Source organism: Lichenostomus cassidix, chromosome 1, assembly GCF_008360975.1.
Source record: "Lichenostomus cassidix isolate B80296 chromosome 1, HeHo_3.0, whole genome shotgun sequence".
NCBI classification, from domain to species: domain Eukaryota; kingdom Metazoa; phylum Chordata; class Aves; order Passeriformes; family Meliphagidae; genus Lichenostomus; species Lichenostomus cassidix.
The window spans coordinates 81,376,837-81,397,554 of NC_139479.1; the positions used below are offsets into that span (position 1 = coordinate 81,376,837).

The 20,718-nt window shown below is 37.3% G+C and overlaps 1 protein-coding gene across 16 annotated transcripts in view; it reads right to left on the minus strand.

Annotated features, from left to right (window-relative positions):
- Nucleotides 1-20,718, minus strand: part of DLG2 (discs large MAGUK scaffold protein 2) — a 981,187-nt gene that overhangs the window by 190,638 nt on the left and 769,831 nt on the right. For all 16 annotated transcript variants that reach the window (XM_085065660.1, XM_085065786.1, XM_085065682.1 and 13 more), the window contains one exon: nucleotides 8,130-8,232. In XM_085065660.1, the coding sequence (XP_084921786.1) occupies nucleotides 8,130-8,232 (103 nt within the window). The remainder of the gene's footprint in view (nucleotides 1-8,129; nucleotides 8,233-20,718) is intronic.

Sequence of the window (20,718 nt, forward strand, 5' to 3'; positions counted from 1 at the left end):
CATATGATAGGATTTCTCTGTGAAAGAATTAAAATAGAGAAAATGTTGGTAAGATTTGTAACTTAAAAAGTAAAAATTGAAAGTAAACACCAAACATTTTTAGCATATTTTTTTCCAGATGAAAAGCACAATAAAAAAAATTGAAAGAAGAAAGAGATAAGGAAAAGAAACACTGGAATGTGTTCAGAAATAATTTCAACCCCATCCTGGTTCTAAAGTGAATTATCCTAGAGAACCCCTCTGCTCACTCAGCAACATACCCCCTTCTAAAAGGCCAGGGCACAAATCTATACATGTCTTTGCCATTGAAAGAAGGTGTTGTTTTCTGAAAAAGCTATCAGGTAAGGGTGAAACCAGAGTTTTAGTGAACTCTAAGACAGGGAAGAAAATTTGGAATAATCTGTAGCCCATACTTAATGGTTAAATGAGCAGCAGCAAACATAACTCCTGCTGCAAAAAGAAAAGCAACTCTTTATTTGCATTCCCAACCAGACTTATTAATAACCACCTTAACAAAACAGCATAAAGTGGAAAATACTGAACTTAAATTAATAAATTGTCAAAGAAAAGTAATTCACAATCTCCAGCATGAGGAATTTGAAGGTATACTTTTTCCATGCGTACATAAATATGACTAAGCACAGAAAGCTGTGTACGAAGAACAAAACCACAAAGCAGGACCTGCACTACAAATGAAGTTTAAAGAACTCCAGAAAAAACCCTCCAACTACATAAATCCATGTTTTCACATTTGTAATGAAAAGAAGATGGGTTTTAAAGGAAATCATGCTTTCCCTACACATTGACACTGACAACTGTATATCCTTCAATGAAGAATTTACTATTCAAGGAAATTTAAAGCCTGTTGATAGAAACAAGAGCTAAATATGGCTGAATGAAAAAATAAGTACTTAAAATGAAACATTCATGAAAAAGGGAATCGAGAAAGCTCAGGAGTCTTTAAGAAAGCAGCAAATACACTCTAGCAGACAGGGATGACTACATTAAACACAAACGAATCTGCAGAAAACATTAAGAAAATAGATCCATAACTTGTTTCATGCATAGATGCATAGTGAGTGCTGACTCTTTTAGACACAGAAAAAAAAAAAGAAAGAAAAAAGATTAGAAATCCGCTTTTTATAAAATATTCAATGTTGTGTGGAATTCACTGTGTAACTCTACTAGGAAAATGATCTTTAAATTTAACTGAGGAATTAAAATGTAACCTTTTGTGTCTTGGGGCAACCCTAAAAAGGCTTGATTTTACAGGAACATTTGTAGTCCCCTGTGCTTCAGCTGTGCCCCAGAAATATCTGTCAGTGCTGGGGTGATGCCCATGAACACAGGCAGAGTCACTCAGGGAATAGAGTTAATTTGCAGTAGAGTGGAAGCTGTGGTGAGGACAGCTCAGGCAAACAGAAAGGAAAGGCTGTGAGATGAAAAAGTAATTTGAAAGTTAATCAGGGAGATTTTTTTTAACCACCCTTTTCATTTTAAATATGCTTCAGGGGTTTTCACTTAAAGTAAATATATTGTGAAACTTGCAATGACATTATAAACTTACAGGCTTTTTTCCAACAATGTAAAATAAAAGCAGTATATTCTAAAAAATATGCAGCAAGTAGAGGCACAAAAGCTATACCTGAGGTAAAGGTCTTTCGTGGCCAAACAAGTGGGTACTATCTCAGCACTGGTGCATTTGGCCAAAGGGTACCAAAACTGTATTTATTAGATCAAAAGAAAGGCAGCAAATAGCAATCTCAACATTTAACCCTGTACATTAACTGCTGTCATAGCCTGGAGCACTCAAGAATTAGTTTTGAACACAAAACCATTTGGTGCACTACATGAAGTTGTGTATTGCAGCCACACAACCCTGTTAAACATCTTCACTAACACAGAAATCCCTGCAACAAAGAGGCAATTTCCTGCTAGTGAACTCTGGCACTTTTGTTGAAGCAAAACATATTAAAATTACAAGAAGGGAGAACTAGTTTTGACAGCATCATCTGTCATACCATCCCTGGAAACATTCAAGGCCAGATTGAATGGGACTTTGGGCAACCTGATCTAGCTAAGATGCCCCTGATCATGGATGGAGGTTTGGAACTAGCTGGCCTTTAAAGGTCCCTTCCAGCTGAAATTATTCCATCATCTGGCTAACCTCTCTTCAATTGGCACTTCACTGACAAGTTAGGGAGGCACAGGCCTGCCATTTAGTCAGCTAAAGAAAACAGTTTACTGTTCTCCAGCTTAGTAAAAAAACTTCATAGGCAAATTAGAAAACAATAGAGATGGAGATGCCACTATAAAAAGAAGGGTAAAAAAAAGCAGCCTTTAATACTGCTATATGAAAAAGTCTCTTGCATAGGAGAACTCTGATGCATTATCAACTATTATCAATAAATTGGCACCCGAAATAAAAGTTTCTCTAGTTTTGGAACAAAGTTTCTTCTCTTGTGGTGTCAAGTAAAAAAAAAAGGCTCAAATACAAGGGGAAAATATATTATCATAATGTTGAGTTTTGTCATCTATGTTTCTCATTCTTTCTCAATTTTCATAACTTAAAAAAATGGACCAAGCTTCTCAACAAAATTCATTCATTGAACTTCAGCATTACAACCTATGAAACATACCTTAAATGTGGTTTTTTGCTTTTATTAATCTTTATAGTGGTGGTATTTTCCACCAGAGGACAAGGAGAGGATTTTTCACCCGCCTTGGTCAGTAGGGCACTATGCAGTGCAAGCACGACTTTGTGCTTGTCCTGGTCTTTCCCCTCTCCCTAAGCTGCTGACCACTGTTGGAAACTGGATCCTCAACAAATGGGCCTTTGGTCACACCCAGCTTGGCCATTCCAAGATTATGTTCTGTTCTTTAATGCACATAGCATGAAATATAACTCTAATATTTTGCATTCTTTGGCAATTGGATACAGTGGCTTCCAGATGAAAGCCAACTGCTGTAATGCGACTTTATCCAAGTAATTAAGCTACATTCATTTTTAACTGCTGGGGAAAGGGAGTTTTGATATGGCTAGTCACGTTTCAAAGTATAGAAGTAACCTAGACAAAGATGAATAAATACAGTTATTTCCTTTTTCTTTTATATTTTCTATTTACTTAATTCCCACAGCAGCAGGAAAGGTTAATCAGGAATCTATTTGACTGTTTTACCAAATGAAAAAAAGGGAAAGAGCTAAAAAACATCCCTCACTTCAGAGACTTTCAGAAGTGACTCCTGGATTTTTCATCCAATATTTTCAAGAAAGCAGATCTTACGCATCTGCAGCTCAGACAAATATGTAAGACAAGGGGTTTTCATAAAATGTTTTCATAAAACCTGGGACTACTTATGAAAGTTAGGTCTGTTTTAATGTACTATGGTGTCTTCCAGAATTAGGAGCAAGAGAACAAAAAAGTAAATTTAGTATCACAGCTGCCAGGAGTTGCTCAGGTGCAGTACTTAAAAAATTTCCTTGACTAATGCGTGCGAAGCCAGACACTGCCTCTCACGGTGTCTCTCCCTCTCACACTCTTTCTGTATCTAAAGCTTAGCCACTCACCTCTCGACAGGCGCCAGCAGCAGCTCACTCAGAGAGAGACAAAGCACCCATTCCCTCCCTGTAATAACCTTTTAACCTCTTCAGTGTCAGCTGCTCTAATCAAACTGTAATCAATGAATGTTTTCCCTGTATGCAAGCTGTTAAGAGAGCTGGTTAATTGGCTCTCTTGGAAGATTTAAAGCACATGGAAGTTGCAGAGGGTTTAACAGTTTTCCAGGGATTGTTGCGAGGCGATAGCTGCAGAGGTACTGCAATGCAGCACAGCTCAGCTTGCAGACCACTGACACAGAGTATTTTGCAAAAATCTTAAGGCTACACTTTACCTTTTCACACTGCTGTGGGGGGAAGGAACATGAGCATTTGAGACTAAAATGCGCAACAAAGCTTTTTAGCAGCTTTATTAGGAGTCTAGTACTCTGTCTCTCCCAGCTCCCAAGCTGTGTCTTTCAGGACAAATTGTCACTATTGCAAACAAAGTCGACTTTTGTTTAAAAGATGTATTTTAGCTTAACTGACAAATGTTGGGTTTTTTTTTTCTTAACTCCTTCCATACTGGGCTGTAACTTGCAACTTTTGCCATTAAAAATCAAAATATGTCCTGAATAAAAACCTGGAAGTGTAAAATGTGTTTCCCTGTGTGGTATATATTCCATTTTAATTCCTACTTGATTGTTACTAGGGACACACTGTCACATCCTAAGATTTTTTTACAGGCTCATGTTTTTATTTTGCATTTACTTCATATTTGTGCAATATTTTAAAAGAGATCTGAGAGTTGTTAAGCTGGAAGGAATGTTAAAATGCTTCTGATTATTAAAAACTGGATTTGAAAGCTAACTATAAGTGATTGGTTCTTCTTCTAATTTTGCTCTGAGTAGCTATTGGTCCTTAAATTATCTTTAATTTCATATCAAACATGTGCAAAAGATGTGAACTTCACAAGAATATGAAAGCTTATTTTTCTGAAGTCTGCGGAGCCTAGTTAGTGTAGGCTGAGTACATCAATAAACCTCCATATGAACTACATCTACAGTGATTATCAAGAAATTATGATGCTTAGCATTGATTTACCTCCATTTACACAGTACATATGTACATAACATACAGTATACAGGTTATTTTCAGTTTTTAAAATAAAAGTAAGGAATCACTCAAAAAGCCCAGCGTTATGGCTGCTGTTCCTAAATACGTACTTCTACTGCTGAGCTCTGATTTTTTCGATCTGTGTGATGTTTTTTCCTTTTGCTCTTAATAATGCTTCCATAATTTTGCTCTCCAAATTTACCTTTCTGTTTGGATTTTCATAATGCTTTGTCTCTTCTATTTCTCAGAGAGATGAGGGAAATAAACGTGGTGAGTGTGAATGAGGAAAACAGGGAATGAAGAGCAGAAGAATTGAGAAGTTGGTTCTCCATTTATAGTATCCCTTATATTTCCATTCAACAACTTTGCATGAAATCACTGTTTGTATCTTCTATTTTCCCTTTGCTCACAGTATCTGTGTTCTTTTACAGCCCTTTCACCAAGACCACCTTCATTTGAGGGACAGGCAGTGTGGTTCAGCTGAGCACCATCATCAACCACAGGTCTGACAGCACTCAAAAATGTTGTGATGCTATTCTGTTTTATTTGAGTTCATCTCTGTATTTGTGTATTCCAAACAGGATGACAAAACAAAGCACCACAATATTGATGGGAAGAGCTATTCAAACTGATGGCAAGGACTGGGGTTTTTTTGAGATTTGTTGCCAAGTCTATACACATAAATGTAAAGCAAGTTCATATGAGGCTTAGAATGAGATTCTGTTTGAAACAAGGAAAGGGACATTTAAATTTTGAAAGCTGTTCCTACAGTATTCACCTAATTTTCTTCCCACAGCATAGCATATTATTTGTTTTTTGAGAAAATACCAAGATAAATGTGCTGTAAGCTTTTCTTCACTGCATAAAAAAAGCTTTTTCCACTCACAATTTTAATTGCTAATCATCAGCTGGCTTATAGTGTTGACTGGTACTTATTTCATCATCACTCAGTACCTGAAATATCAGTAGCTAAAGGTTTCATTATAAGTTTAGTTTGCAACAACATCTAATGGCTTAATAATCTGGAAAAGATTAGAAAAATTGTACTAGTTAACATCTGTAGTGGCTATTCTTGGATCTCCCCAGAAAAACCTGAAGTCGTAGTAACAACTCAGAAGTTTCAATGTGAAAATGGAAGAAGCAAGCAACAAGCCAACTTAGTTTATGTACTTTACTAGATCTGGAAGCATTTTGAAGTGAGAAGCCCCTGAGGGAAGCACAGCTGTACAGTTTTAAGACTATTTTATGACTATGTTCCTATATATGCAACAAGATAAGATACAGTAAATAAGAAATCAGGTATAAATTTCAAATAAAGGACAAAAAGAGTTCTGCAATAACTTTAGAATAAAATAAATATTTATGCTCATAGAGAGTGTGTTTGTCTTTCTGCGTGACCTATAAATCTTTAAATAATTCTCTGTGAAGGTTACTTAGCTGTTTAAAATTTGTTTCATCTTTCTTTGCTGTTCGGGATTTCTCAGGAAAGAAATATTCATTTTACATCTGATTTATGCAGTTTGCATTAACCAGCATCTCAGATTAAAATTAAACACTTCAGCAGTAACATAACACATGCTGGATAACTATGCAGTACCCTCACTACCTTTAAAGATTCAATCATTTACTACAAAAAGAGCAAACTTTTGGGCCCTGTTCTTCACAAGCTTCACTCTCTGTGGTGTGTTTTGAGCTATTTGGCTGAAACAGAAAACTGGCTTTGCTTCACTGACAAGTCACGCAGTTGGGACTAGTCTGCCCTCAACAGGGTTTTTGGTGAATGGAGCAATGACATAGGAAAAATGGAATAAATATGCAATATAATGCCTGATGGATTTTATCAGCATCATTTGAATTGTATGTTCACCAAAACTGAATTTGACACAGTACTGAGCTGCTAAAATGTAGGGTACAAGTATGTCAACTAAAAGTTCAATTATAAAAGGAAAAAGCTGTCAAGTGATGTATTTTTTTGTGTATTAACAATGGCACAGAACAACTGTGACATGCCAGTGATTGCTACAAGTACCCAGACACCATGGTGATAATTGCAGTGTAAAATCACCAGACAGAAAACAAGACTGCTGGAACTAATAGGAACATGGTTTCATTCAGAACCCAGTGCGGATCTCTATCTGTAATGGAATTGCTTTTCAATACTTCTTCTTTGAAATAACTCTGATTATTACTCATGCATTTCTATATTAACATGTTCCATTTATTTAACAAAAGATAGATACTTTCAATTTCCCTTGCTCTCATCTGCCCAATTCTTAGTATGGCCTAATTTATTCTGTTTGGTGACTCAAGTGCAGATAAACTAATAAATGGATGTTTGATTCCAGATCTGAAGCACAATTGCACATTTGCCTCAAATAGAAGCAGTTTTTCTCTTTGTGTGCCATCATCAGGATCCAAAGAAACGAAAGAAAATACCATATTGGATAAATTCTGGCGGTACTAATTCATCTTCCCTAAAAAGCCTGGCTGAGCATGTTTTTAGAGCTCGTTTCACCTGAGACCTACACGTCTCCTGGGCTGGGCACAATCAGGCAGCATCAACTTAGGAATTGAGCTCGAACTGCTTACTGAAAAATGATAACATGGCGCCAGCAGGCCTGCACAGACACTTGCACTTGCTGAATTAATCCAGCAAAGACTTTCAAAAACAACTACCGAAGAGGAAAACCACCTTGAGTTCCAATCAGAAAGTAATATTCCTCTCACAAATTCCTTGAGAACCTCAGATAGTCATTTGGGTCACTGCTCATGGATAACAAGAAGGAGTTCTGCCCTTTAATTCTGGATTTGAAATCAATCAGTGCCTATTTCTGCCCACTGAAACTAGCTTAACCTCTAGAAAGCTAAATATTAACAAAATTTGAATGAGATGCATCCCACCTTAAATGTCTTGCATTTTGCTCAATTTCCTGCTGATGCTTCTATTTAGAAAGCTGTCATTTTCTCTAATAAGTAGTTGTTATCCAGGCCTAATTGCCCTGAAGGTACAAGGACACGGTCACCTGAAAGTAATAATGGGAAGCTCTATACATTCTGCAGGAAGCATTTCTCCTTGTTTAATTCTAATCTGACTGTTTGAAGCAATGACAGATTTTTCTGGCATTTCTGTTCTTTCCTAATCTATCTTCTGCACTACCTATTTCCAGGAAGAGACTAGAAAAGAACATAAAATGAGCACTAATGAGAACAAAATGATTAACTAAGTGTAGATCACTGCCTTATTATATGCACACTTAAAGAGAGTTCTAATAGTTGCATAAAAGGCTTCTAAAAGCCAAGTCTGTGACAAAAATACAGACATTTCTTTGGGACAGAATTGTCACTCTAATTTTCATTCCAGATGACTGCTGATGATAGCTGGGAAACTCGCTATCTACAACAGCCTCATCCTGTGATATGAGTGGCTCCACAGCAGTTGTGTTGTACCACATGCCTTGAAGGTGTTGATTTCACTTACCCTCGGGCTGGTATTGTGCTATGATCGTTACCGTCTGCCCTGCTCCTTTGAGCGCAGCCGCCGCCTGCTCATGGGTCGCACCGCGGAGATCAATCCCGTTCACCTGCGCGGGGAAGGCAGACAACAGCTGTGAGCAGCTTGACATGGGGCACGGAGACAGAAGTGGGGTTTTATTGTAAATACCGGATGGATGTAAAGGTCAGATCGCCCAGAGGCAGAAGCAAAAGTACAAAATCAAAAAGGCCAAGAGGAAATTTCCCATGACCGGTCAAGAGGATATGCACTAGTACCACACACCCCATAGTTTGACTGTGCTTATCCATGCAGATTCTCTGACCACGATTTTTGCTCCACTGAGTTTCCTGCTCTACTGAGTTCACATTTTTGGTTATCTCTTCATCAGGCAGTATCACTTAATATATAAGTTCAAATGACAAATTTTATGTGATACTTGAAGGCTACTGTAGAATACTGCAAGCAAGGAAACTGCTCCTTCAGTCAAACTCTTCAGGCCCTGTCAGTAGCATCAGTAGCCCCAGAGATATATAGAGCATGTCTAACAAAAGCTGCTGGTTGTAAAACTTTCTGAGCAAAAACCCCATCTACTGTGTCCTGTTCATGCAGCCCCTCCTACTACTGCCTGGAAATATCCCTTATCTTGCACACAACAGCAATGGAATTGCTATCAGATACAGCTTCCTCAAGTCTGCCTGTTCAACATTCACAGATCTTTCCACAGAGTTTCTTTTTCTTAATAATTTTTGGCTGCATAAGCAATGGAAGAGGAACAGACTAGAACAAAGTAGATAATCCACCCCTAAAACTCAGGGGCTGTTTCAGAACTCTTTTTATTTGTATTTGTGATATGTGTTTTGTCAGCAGCATCCCAAGGAAGAGACAGAATTCACATACAGATTTATTAACTGCTCCAGTAACTTGAATCCTACTTTCCAGTGGGAGCATTACTGCCTGGCTGTACTGAAGTATGTGAGATTTCTTTTATCTATGTATTTAACTTTGTATGTATGCACTCTTTTTTATTTATCTATTTATATGTCTTTCACTTCTACAGATTTCCACTTTATAATATTTCAGCAAAAAACAGGAAACTTTTGACATTTAGCAACCTCAGCAGGACAGAAATCCATTTCTGATTGTTGAAGAAAAGGAAAAGAAAGTAAATAAAGGGAAGGGAGAAGAAAGAGAAGTATGCCATAACACGCAAAGAGGCCAAAAAACTAGATCCAAATTCTCAGCTATAGCAAATATTTGTGTTTATGTTTGTCAAGTACTATTTGCAAGATGGCTAAGCACATATTGAAAAGATGGGTTTTTTAAATTTAAATTTTTACATTTTAAGGATTATAAAACCTAATTAATAGAAATTTCTGAGAAACAGCTCTTGAGTCTGTTATGAATACATTTATTTTGGTCAATAATGTTTAGAAACTGGCCCATCTTAATTTGCTGTCTTCCATCAAATTTTAGAGAACATGATGTTTTGAGAACCCAGTTGTTATTTACCATAGAATCATAGAGTCATGGAATAGTTTGGGTTGGAAGGGAACTTTAAAGCCCCTCTGCAATGAACAGGGACATCTTCAACTAGACCATGTGGCTCAGAGCCCTGTCCATCCTGACCTTGAATGATTCTGGGGATGGGGCATCCACCACCACTCTGGGTAACCTGTGCCAGTGCCTCACCACCATCACACCATTTTTCTTGCTTATTTGTATGACAAGATCTAGTCCTTACTAGTATGCAAACAACACTTGGACTATTACTCTTAGAAAAACTAATTTGTGACAGCAGTAATAATAAGCCCAGGAGAGCACAGTTTCTGATCCAGAAGACTGCATGATGCTGTAGGACTGTTGACTGTACACACAAATTCTGAGCATGGGGCAAATATAACATAATAATTTTATAATTTAACACAGGAGTCCTCAGTTGTTCCATTTCCCTGGGATGTTATAATGGCTGGTGGAAGCTTTAAAAACAACAACAAAAAAAAAGAACCAAAGGTTCAAAAGCTTCCATTAAAGCTGTGCACAGAAATCTCTAGGAAACACTCACTGAAATTCACTTGAGGAATATAGGACCTAGAGAGCAATAATTAAGTGCATTCTAAAAGAACAAAGGAGAGAATCAGAACTTTCACTGACATAAACAATCTAATATATTTTAATGTACAAGAGTGAAAATACCTAAAAAAGGAAGATGATGTCAGCTAGGACTTTGCAACCTCTGTGGAGAATACCAGCTTCCTGTAAGGAACACAAATTAGGCTCTTGCTGTAGAAACAGAGGTGATGTTCCCTACTTTTTGTCAGTGATGGTGTTATGACACTTGATGCTGCATTACATTTAACACAGATGTACCAGCACTACAATTACTCAATAACTCAGTGCTATAGTCACGGTTTTATGAAGTCTGAGCAGAATCCCTAAATTTAGGAAGCACAGTGCCTATAGCATGCCATAAAGGGAACATCAGCCTTGATTCTGTGGGTCTGAAGAAGACAAATTTGAAGCCAAGTAACCTTGCCTTTAATAGAGAGCTTAGTTCTTATCTATGTGCTTTTTCCTTTCATAACTGGAGTCCTTGAGAGAGTCCCACAAAGAATAGGATGGTCTGCAGAAAAGCTTAAGGGAACATTCCTGAATTCCTGAGCTCCTGAGTTGGGGAAATGGATATGGATGATGTCACCTGGTCAGCATTAGAAGGCTCCAAGAAAAAAAAAATTCATTTTATTCAGGCTCAAGCTTGAAGACTGTAGACTATGAAAGAATACAAGCCTTTCTTAAGCAATATAGGAAAACATAGTGTTGGTTTCTAAAAGTCATGTTAACAGTACAGAAAATTTAAACGTTATTAATAAATCCCAATAATTTCTCTATAGATAAAAGGAGGGGATGTATGAAAGAATAAGGAAATCACATGCTTATTCTGCTTCTCCTCTGAGAAACAATAGTTCTATGTCTGAGCTAATAAGTACAATTCTAAATGCATCAAGACTGTAAATGAAAGACAGGAATTTCACTGAAGTTGTTACACAAACATTTTTCACTTCCCCACAGAAAAACAAGAAGCCACTGAAATGGCAGCTGACTGCTTTCTGCCCTTTCCACCCTAATTCTAGAAAAAATGATTGCCTAAGGTACAAACACAACACATTGTAGTGAATGAATTTGCCTGATATTAACTTCACTTTTCTTTTAGGATATAGGTGGGGATAGACATTTGAGGAACACTTAGAGGTCTGAGTGGCTGAAAGCAAAAGAGCAAGGAAAAGAAATATCAGAGAGAAAATAACACATACACTCTATCTTCAGCAATTTTTATCTGGATGATAATCAAACTACGCAAACCAGATTAAGTAATGTTGAACAGGTAAATAAATGACCTGACTATATTAAGTTGCTACAACAGTGATCTCCCTCTTGGAAGATGAACAGCTGCAGAAAAAAAATCAAATAAATATTGCTAAATAGGTAGGGAGAGGTCTGTTTGCATGTTATTTTACTCACCAACACTGACAGAATCTCACTGTAGGATAATAGGTATTAAATTTAGAAATTACTTATAATCTAGCCTGACTTTGTAAAGAACAAGAAGAGTAGATGCTAACTTGATTTCTGGGTATCATTTCCCTCTATTTAAAAGCAAATATAATCAACTCCCAAACCTTCTAGTTGAAAACCAGCATATTCATGTAGCAACATTAAATCTTGATGAAAGGCACCATTAGTTTATATGATTTAATCATATTTTTACCATCAGAGCAAAATGAACAAGAATTCGGAAAGAAGAAAACAAATAATACTCTGTCTTGCCTCTTCCTTCAAAACAATATCTTAATGTAATGTCTAATAATAATTGTGTGCAGTGACATTTTCCCCTGATATGATTTCATTGCAAATTGTTAAATCTGATTAAAATTACTGCTTTTAATTAATTTAACATAATTTATGTGAAGAATAATCAGTAAAAGAAAGTGTTAAAAAAATCAGAAAAAGGTGCAAGTGTGTGCAGGAAAGTTTAATAAATATCGAAGGTGCTTTGGTTGTTTGTTTTTTTGCTATGATAAAGGGGGTTGCTTCCTTTAGAAAGTATTACACAATAACCAAAGTAGCTGTTCTGAGCTTGACTGCACAGCCCTGATGTCCTGGCCCAAAATGAACTTGACTGCACAATTTCTGATGCCTAACTTCAAAATGAATTTGACATAATGGAAATAAGAAGAGCCTGCAGCTTATACAGAAGTCTGACTCTTCTGCGTGCTGGGGCAAAAAGCAGTTCGAAAGCTTACAAACAAAGAGAAGTCCTGCAATAGAAGATTAGAGTTGAAAACTACAGTCAAAACTAAATTGAGATGGAGAAAAAGATGCAACAATGGCTCCCAGTAATTACTGAGCCTTTGCATTCATTGACTCAAAATAAAGCATGATCTACTTAATTTAATACTGAACCAGAACTGAAAGATCAGATTTACTTTTTGCATAGATGGAACTCTTCTAAAATTGGAAGAGTTATATTCCCTCTAAAATATCTGAGTAGTCCATAGTAGCACAAATTGTGTTCTGAACAGACTAGTTGCAGTCAGGTTGTTTTCCAGAAAGTGAACATGATTTCTATGTAGGTCATTCAAACAGAGGGTAGCAGAATAATCTGGTTTATTTAGCCATTTCTGTCTTTAGGCCACCTTGTTTTGTGTTTGTACAGTGCTTAAATGAATACTTGGAACACCTTGTTGGATTGGAAAGGAAAAACACATCCTTTCCCCTTGGAGGAAATATAAAGGATTTATTTTCATTTCTTCTTTAAGTTGTCACTGACATAGTACAGCACTTTTACACACGAAATTAAAATATGAAGAAAAGGCACTTTTTTTACCATGGAACAAACAATAAAGCAGTTTCCAAATTGTGTCTAAATTCTTTTATTTGTTGAATGCATAAGAGCTTTTGGTGCCTGAAAAAGCAAACAGAGGTCTGAATAAAGAAAACTGTTTAAAACCAGAATTCCCATTATTTGCATTAAGAAAAGAAATGAAGAACCCCATTTATCAGCCTTAGCTTTACACATCTACGTCAGTATTCTCAAGCATATTATCAAGATGAGAAGAAAGCTGGGCCATGTTCTCCAGCAGTCCTGCTTAGTCACTGGGAACACAAGACAGGGAACTTTGGAAAAAACCCATTGGGGATGATCTGCCTTGAACATGTCTGAGGAACAGCTTCCTCACAAGCAGGTGGCATAATCATTCTACACAACGACCCCCACAACTCTGGACAACTGATACAGTCCAGATACAGTCCAGAAAAAAACAGAACAATTATAAGAAACCAGGACATGTGGTCAAAGTACAGCCTTTGAGCAGCTTTTTGCAAAGTGAAGCTTTTTGCACACATCCAGCCTGAGGCCAGGACTCTGCCGGGGGCTGCTGGAACAGCTGTGGAAGTAGAGCAGGATCAGCACTTTGGGACATGGCTATGGGAGTGGCAAACAGCAGGGCAAATGCTGATATGGGACAGTCTGCCTTGCTACTGAAAAAAAGGTTTATAAATAGAAAGAAAGAAGAAATGCACAGGGGGAGTCTTCACCCTCCAGCTTAGCTTCTGCTATATTTTCAGTCTTGTTTATTGCTTTTCTCTCACTTTTTAAAATTCTGATCTGTTCTGAGCCTACATTTTCTTCTGTTTAGACAGAACTGTTTAGTGTGGCACAGAGAAGCACAGTGGTTTTCACATCCTGAACTCTGCTGAAAACATGAGATCATGTCCTATCTGCTGTTCTCCATGCGCAGCATCCTCCTTCTTTCTTTTTATGGGCCAGCAATTTCAGTGACCTTTTCAATTTTTCTTGTTTGGCTACCTTAGAGTTACAATTTTTGCCTCTGGTAAGCTGGTCTTTATGCTCTAATGAGCTGGATATTGTAGACACAAACTCTTCTCTCCCTGGAAAACAAGAACCACTGAGGGGTATGAGCTATATCATGCCTTTTTCTGCCAGGAGCTTCAAGGAGGCAGCTAAGCCAAAATAAAGAGATATCAAAGCATATTCGAAGCAGAAAAAAAATTTTTAAAATTATGGTCTTGAAGAGGTGTCTTGCACACACTGCCTTTTACAGTTGGAACCAATAAGCTTTATGACTCACCAGACCACATGAATCATCCCAAATGGCACCTGTTAAGCCTAGAACCATAGGCAAAGACTTGTGTTTCAATCCAAACTGAACAGAAATTCTGATACGAGATCTGCTTCCCATGTGATTGTAGCTTTTATGAATGATGCCAGATGTGCAAACTTTGAGGCTGAAATAATTTCACTGAAGTGACATCATAAGAGCCATTTCCCCTCAATTCCACCAGAATTCCTCAAAACTAGTTTAATAAATAAAACTAGTGTAAGGAGTAAATAAAAGCTTATGAAAAGGACACATAGGATTGCTGAAGCCTGAATGGGCATGAAACCTATTTTATGCAGATCATGAAATAGCTACTAGCTTGTTCAGTCACCAACCTGAACTGGTGGTGACCCAGCAAATACAAGGTGATCAATAGCATTTCTTCATATTATTAAATGGTAAAGTCTAGACAGAGGAACATGTGCTTTTTTCATATTAAGCCAACTGGTATTACCAGTGAAAAATACCTATAGGAGTACTATATTAGCTAATAACACAGGCCAATGTTTATCAACTGATTTAAAAATTATTTTTCATCAATTTTATACATGAAACAACCATCAAAACAATTCTTAGTAAGAAAATTCATTATTGTTAAAACAGAGAGGTCATAATTAGCTCTAAAATTCAAATCTATTTGCTACTTTTTTACCATCTCTCCTTCTGTGGGGTCATTCAAAACCCCTTATATTCCTGCCACCACGTAATTTCATGAATCTCACTACAATGATATGTTTTCAAGCATTTACACATTCCCTTGCCTTTGCAGTTTCTGCTCTCTTGCTACTCTGAATTGATAAAATATCAAATTGTCCCTCCTCCCTCCTACAGCTTTTACTTTACACATGGCTGTTACTTCCATTCACTCTCCTGACTTTCTGAAATATCCCTCTTTCTCGCTAATTCTGTTTTCAGCATTTGTATTTCCTTGTCCCCAGTTCTCATCCTGGATCATTTAGACATGCCCCTTTGAGTAGCATTTACTCCATATACCTTGGTGTCCATACACTTCTAAAAGGTATTTTCATTATGCAGTAACTGTTTCCTAAATTAATTTCCACATCAGCAAGCACAAGTGAGTGGATATAACTAAACCAGCATTGTTCAGTTTTGCTCATAATGCTGCAGGGTTTTTGCTTCACATTTGAATTTCAAAGAATAGTATAAGCAGAAATGATTGAAATTCTCCTGCTTCTGAAATGAGGTAAAGGTTTCCATTTTAACAAGTTCCTCATACCTCAAAGATGATAAAAACTTAATTTCAGCTGAAGCCAACAAGAAATAGGTAGGTACTTGGGAACTGAAATTAAAAGGTAAAACAATTTTAGAGGCTGCTTAGAGACAGAAGTGACCCTGAGTTCTGAGTCAGTGATGAATACAAAAATTGAAATCCTTGCTTTGAGCTCTACTTGATAGGTGTTTTCATATTTCCAGAAACCCAAAGTGTATGGCACTGTGGCCTGTGAGAGGAGAGATGGCCATTGGCAGATGCATACTGAATTCAACTGTGGCCAAGAGGCTATATGTCAATGGCTGAATGGTAGATTGTCTTCCTGGAATGATTACATAAATGTGCAGTGCTCACATTTCTTATTAAAACTCCCTGAATCACAACATTCATAGTTTATTTATGGCTCTACAGATGAGGATTATGACACAGACACTTTGACTAAACAAAGCTCCTTACTCTCAAATAAACCATGTTTTTTATAACCAACAGAAAGGAAACAGCTCTTATATTCTTGAAGTGATTTTCCTTTTGTTACTGTTCTGCTGGCTTAGTTGCTCAGATACTTGTTTACTTGTCTATCTTGTTTTTTTCAAAGAGATCTCAGAAAACTACTCCAACAAACCATTGCAGATATCCCTCCAATACCCTATTTAATGGATGGCCAATTTCTATTACTTTGCACCTTGTGTCATACAATAATTTTTTTAATCACTCAGAAACCGAAAACTGACTGGTCAGTAGAGCAGAATGATTCCTGGAGTTAGTCTGAGCACAAGGCAAAAGTCGAGCCTGGGGCAAATCTCTGAATGAATAAAGCTCAGGGATTGTAGCCATTTTGTCCAGCAGTAGCAGCTTGACTTTCACTTTTTCCCTGTGAGCCTGGCAGTGTGGCAACACTGAGGGGTGTAAACCTCATTACAAATCTTCAGTGTATCAGATGTGATGAAACTCTGCTTGACAGCGTTACACCAAAATTTGCCAAGTCAGAATGTTTGAACTGAATGTGCACACCTCCTTAAACTATAAGGAGCTGAAGAGCAAGCAGTCTGGCATGAGATCAGTTCTACTCACTGAGGCAATTGTAAAATGAGTGTTTTGGAGGCAACTGATGATTTCATCTCAACAGAAATACACAGCCTTTAGTCTAGGCCAATTTACTAGCTGTGAATGACACAGAACTGACAGGTCTGAAGGCTAACACTCTTGGGGAAAAAAAAGACATAGCTTATTCAAAAGAATTGTTGGTGTAATTTATTAGCTTCTGATCATGTGCTTGGAAATGTGAGAGTTAAGTTAGAAAACAGTTACTGCATCAAGACAATTGCCATGTGTGTTATAGATTGCAGAAAGACATGGGTGAGGAGTTGTGGTGGGGAGAGAGAAATTCAGATGGAAGACAAATTCTTAGATTAATGACATGAAAGGATCCTCCACTCACCAATATATTCAGCATTCCAGAATATGCTGGTGGTAATTTTTTCCCTAGAATCTCCACTAAGCTTGTTTTTTGAAAGTAATCTATTTTATTTTGAAGCTCCAAGGTGGCAAGTCTATGAGCTTCTCTAGCAATACCACCCAGTTTCCCTGATTACAAAATAAATGCCTCATATTTTAAGGCTGAATACATTTAAGTCCCACTTCCAGCCATCAAATTATATATATTTAGCAACAACACTGAAAACCAGTTTGCTACCAGCTTTCTTCTTCAAGATTGACTATTTCCAGGTGGTAGTGTTAACATGGACACAGTTCATACTCCATTAAAATGAATTTTTACTGTCAAGGGGTACGCTAGGGTTTTCCTGACATAAGTTCTAAACTCCAAAGCTTCAAGGCAAAAGAGACTTTGGTTTTTTTTTCAATAAACATTTCTTTAAATACATAAAAGAGAGGCTTTTAAAAAGCATATATCTATATTTACACCCAGCTTCTCTTCACTGGGTGCCCAGTTGCCTTCTGTAGCTTTAAATCTCTCTTCTTATACCAGGAACTTGCATGGGTGTCTCAGTTTTGTGAAATGTTTTTGGCTCATCATGATGACAGTGAGTACTGAACATATGTCTGCACGCATTGTGAGGGGTGAAACTGAGTTTATCTGGAAAGGCAGAGCACTGTGCACCCAGATGATCCCATCCAAACGTAAAGAGGTGGAGGACTCTTAGAGACCCTACTGCCGTTTCAAACTCACCCTCAAATCCTAGAATTCCCAGCACTGTCAGCAGAATCTGAACTTGTATTAAACAGCTGTTTTGCCTTGGATCTTTCCATTAGATCCTGCCATGACAACATCTTTGCTTTTCTCTGCTTTTCTCTAGTTTTTTGGGAGGCTTATGACCTGCTACTCTATGAATATATTGATGGGTAGCTCACAGAGCCTGCAAGTTTGCAGTAAAATGACATTTATGGCTTCTTCTCCAGATCTGTGTCTAATGTTCTTTCAAGAATAAAATTACATTTCACAATTTATTCTTGCAAAATTCATCAGGATTATTACTCCTTATTCTGTTTTCTAAGTATCTGCAAGTACATTATTTCTCCCAGAAGTCTTCCCTGAAAATTGGGCAAGCTGTTCTATGCTCTCAAATATTCCTTCACCTCTTGAATAAAATTGTGAATGGTCTGCATTGAATAGTTCCTTAGGCATATGAGAATCAACACTATCTGTTTACAACATCTAACTTGTCTAAATTCTAATCTGATTTTGCCTAAGTCCACTTTAAAGACTTTCCTGTTTCTTCCTAACTGCCCTGATTGGATGATTGTGGATCCATCTTTTTTTGAAGACAAAACAACAAAAAAATGCACTGAAAGTTTGAACTCTGATGGTCTCACTTTTAAACAATCCTTTTGCCCACTCTTTGGGAAATTAATTTACTGCTTCATTTTCTATTTTCATAAAACATTTTCTTCATGCCTTTTCTAATTCTTGAAAGGAAAGCCCTTTTTACATCTTGCCCTTCTGAATTTCCCCCAAATTTTACTGCACATTTATACATTTTTAAAACTTGGTCTGTTACTACTACAGGTTTCACTTTTTCACTGTTGATTACATGAGTTGCATAACTGTGGCTGCATAGCAAACTGGTTTTGAAGTTCATGTTACTTCCTCATTCCCTTTCAGCACAAAATCATAAAAATTGCCACTACATTATATTGCTATTCAAGGGCAAGTTGTGTTTCATTGTTTAATTCTCCCATTTTTAGGCCATTTTTCCTTACTGGTGGGAATAAAATCTAGAATTATCTAACTTATGCTTGTTTTTCCATATTCTCCGCCAAAAAGATTAATGAATGTTTGGTCAGTATGGATGGGATATATTTCAATAAAGCGAAGTCATGCCAAATTCTCTATAATCTGTGAAGAGAAATATAAATTTTTACAGCAAAATGGTCATCTAACCCATGTAAAATGTCTGCTTTATGGCAAGGTAAGTTGAATTCAGAAGTGGCTAAACCTTTCTGTCATCTACAAGGGGGCCTAAAGGGTTATATAGTCTGTGCTTCCCAACATGAGCAAAGCCTGAATTTAGATTAATCCACTGCATACTTCTAAGGAGCTTAATCTACCTGTCCTTCTAGTTGGTGTCATCCCATTAACATATGTCAATGCCTGTGCTCTCAGCTCTTTTGTTCTCCAGAGGTTTTCTTTTTACAGATCTGTCACATATATCACCTCCCATTCAGTATTGATCCTTTGGATGTATTTAGCAACACATTCTTGCTTGATTTTCAAATAAATTCTACTTTAAAAGAGTCCGGTCAGGTGCACTGATCCACCCGTTTAAATCCCTGCACTGATTATATACTAACATTCTCAATAGAGACCATGTAGTGTCCTATGCATTACTGCAAAGCAAGTTTACATAGTAAACATACTAACTAGGATTAATGTGAAAAACATTGCAGGAGTCTAAAGGCAATTGCAGCTAAAGGCCACAGAATTTGATAGACTGTCCTACACCTGAGGACAGTCATACACCACTTACAGCACCATGAGGAAGGGAGCATCCTAAGGATATAGTCAGGGCCTCTGCAAAGAATTCTTGAGTGGCAAAGGGAATATCTGTTACAATCCTGACACTGTTAAACACGAGGGACACACTGACGATCCAAGGAGTAAAGATACCAGGCCCTACAGAGCTGTTTCAAACATTTTCCAAACATCTGAATTTTGGAAAAATGAAAATCTTTTCTTTTTTCCAGAGAAGGAAAACCAAATGGTATTTCATTTGATGTTTATCTTAGTTTTGTAACTAGGTAATAAAATGCACTATTTGTCCTAAGTAGTTTAATGCTTTTACCATGAGGAAAAAGAAATTAAATTCGAAAGCAGAAAGCTTCTCTGTACAAAAGTGAGGGAAGTCAGCCTGAAGGTCAAGTACAAGTGTAGCAAATATGAAGCATAAGTATTTGCTATAAGTAAGCACAGAGTCCTTACATTCTATCCTGCTCTATATGTATGCTCCTGGAGTAGAAATTGAAAAATGCTCTGTTTTATCAAATGCATATTGTATTTTTTGCTACAGGTGTGAGTGAGAAGGTGGGTAGGAGCTGTGTGGGAGGATCAGTAAGTACAAAAAAGTGTTTAAACTGTTCATAAGTGACAGCAAATGTCTCACAAAAAACCAATAACAGGACGATTCACAGGAACAAGACAAAATCTGATCAATACAAGAGATCACCTACCCTCTGCAAGGGAGAACAGTGTGTAAAACACCAGAGAAAAATCTAAAGTGAAATGCTCAAATACTGGTGTTGCAAACTACATTTATATATATATAAACCATGTACCAGTGACAAAAAACCCCACTGAGTATCTCCACCCAGTCCCTTCCCAATCTATGCTTATTTCATTCTCAGAAAGCCGCAAGGGAAAAAAGACAGTGCCTTTCCCCACAGATGAATACATCCTGATATTACTTTAGATCAACAGGAAAATCACGGAGAATGGTTTGGTTAACTTCATTCACCAGGTTAGATGAGAGGTAAAATGGAAGTATTATGAGAGTACTGTGTGTCTCTTTGCAGGGCAGCCTGTTCTTTTTCTACTCTTTCCTGCTGCTGTTGAGCAATCACCCTTCAGAAAAGTTGTTTTATTTCCTTAAGGTAACCTGTGGATGCATTGCCTGGGAGCAGTCATCTCACTCCAGAGCAAGCAGTCTGTGTT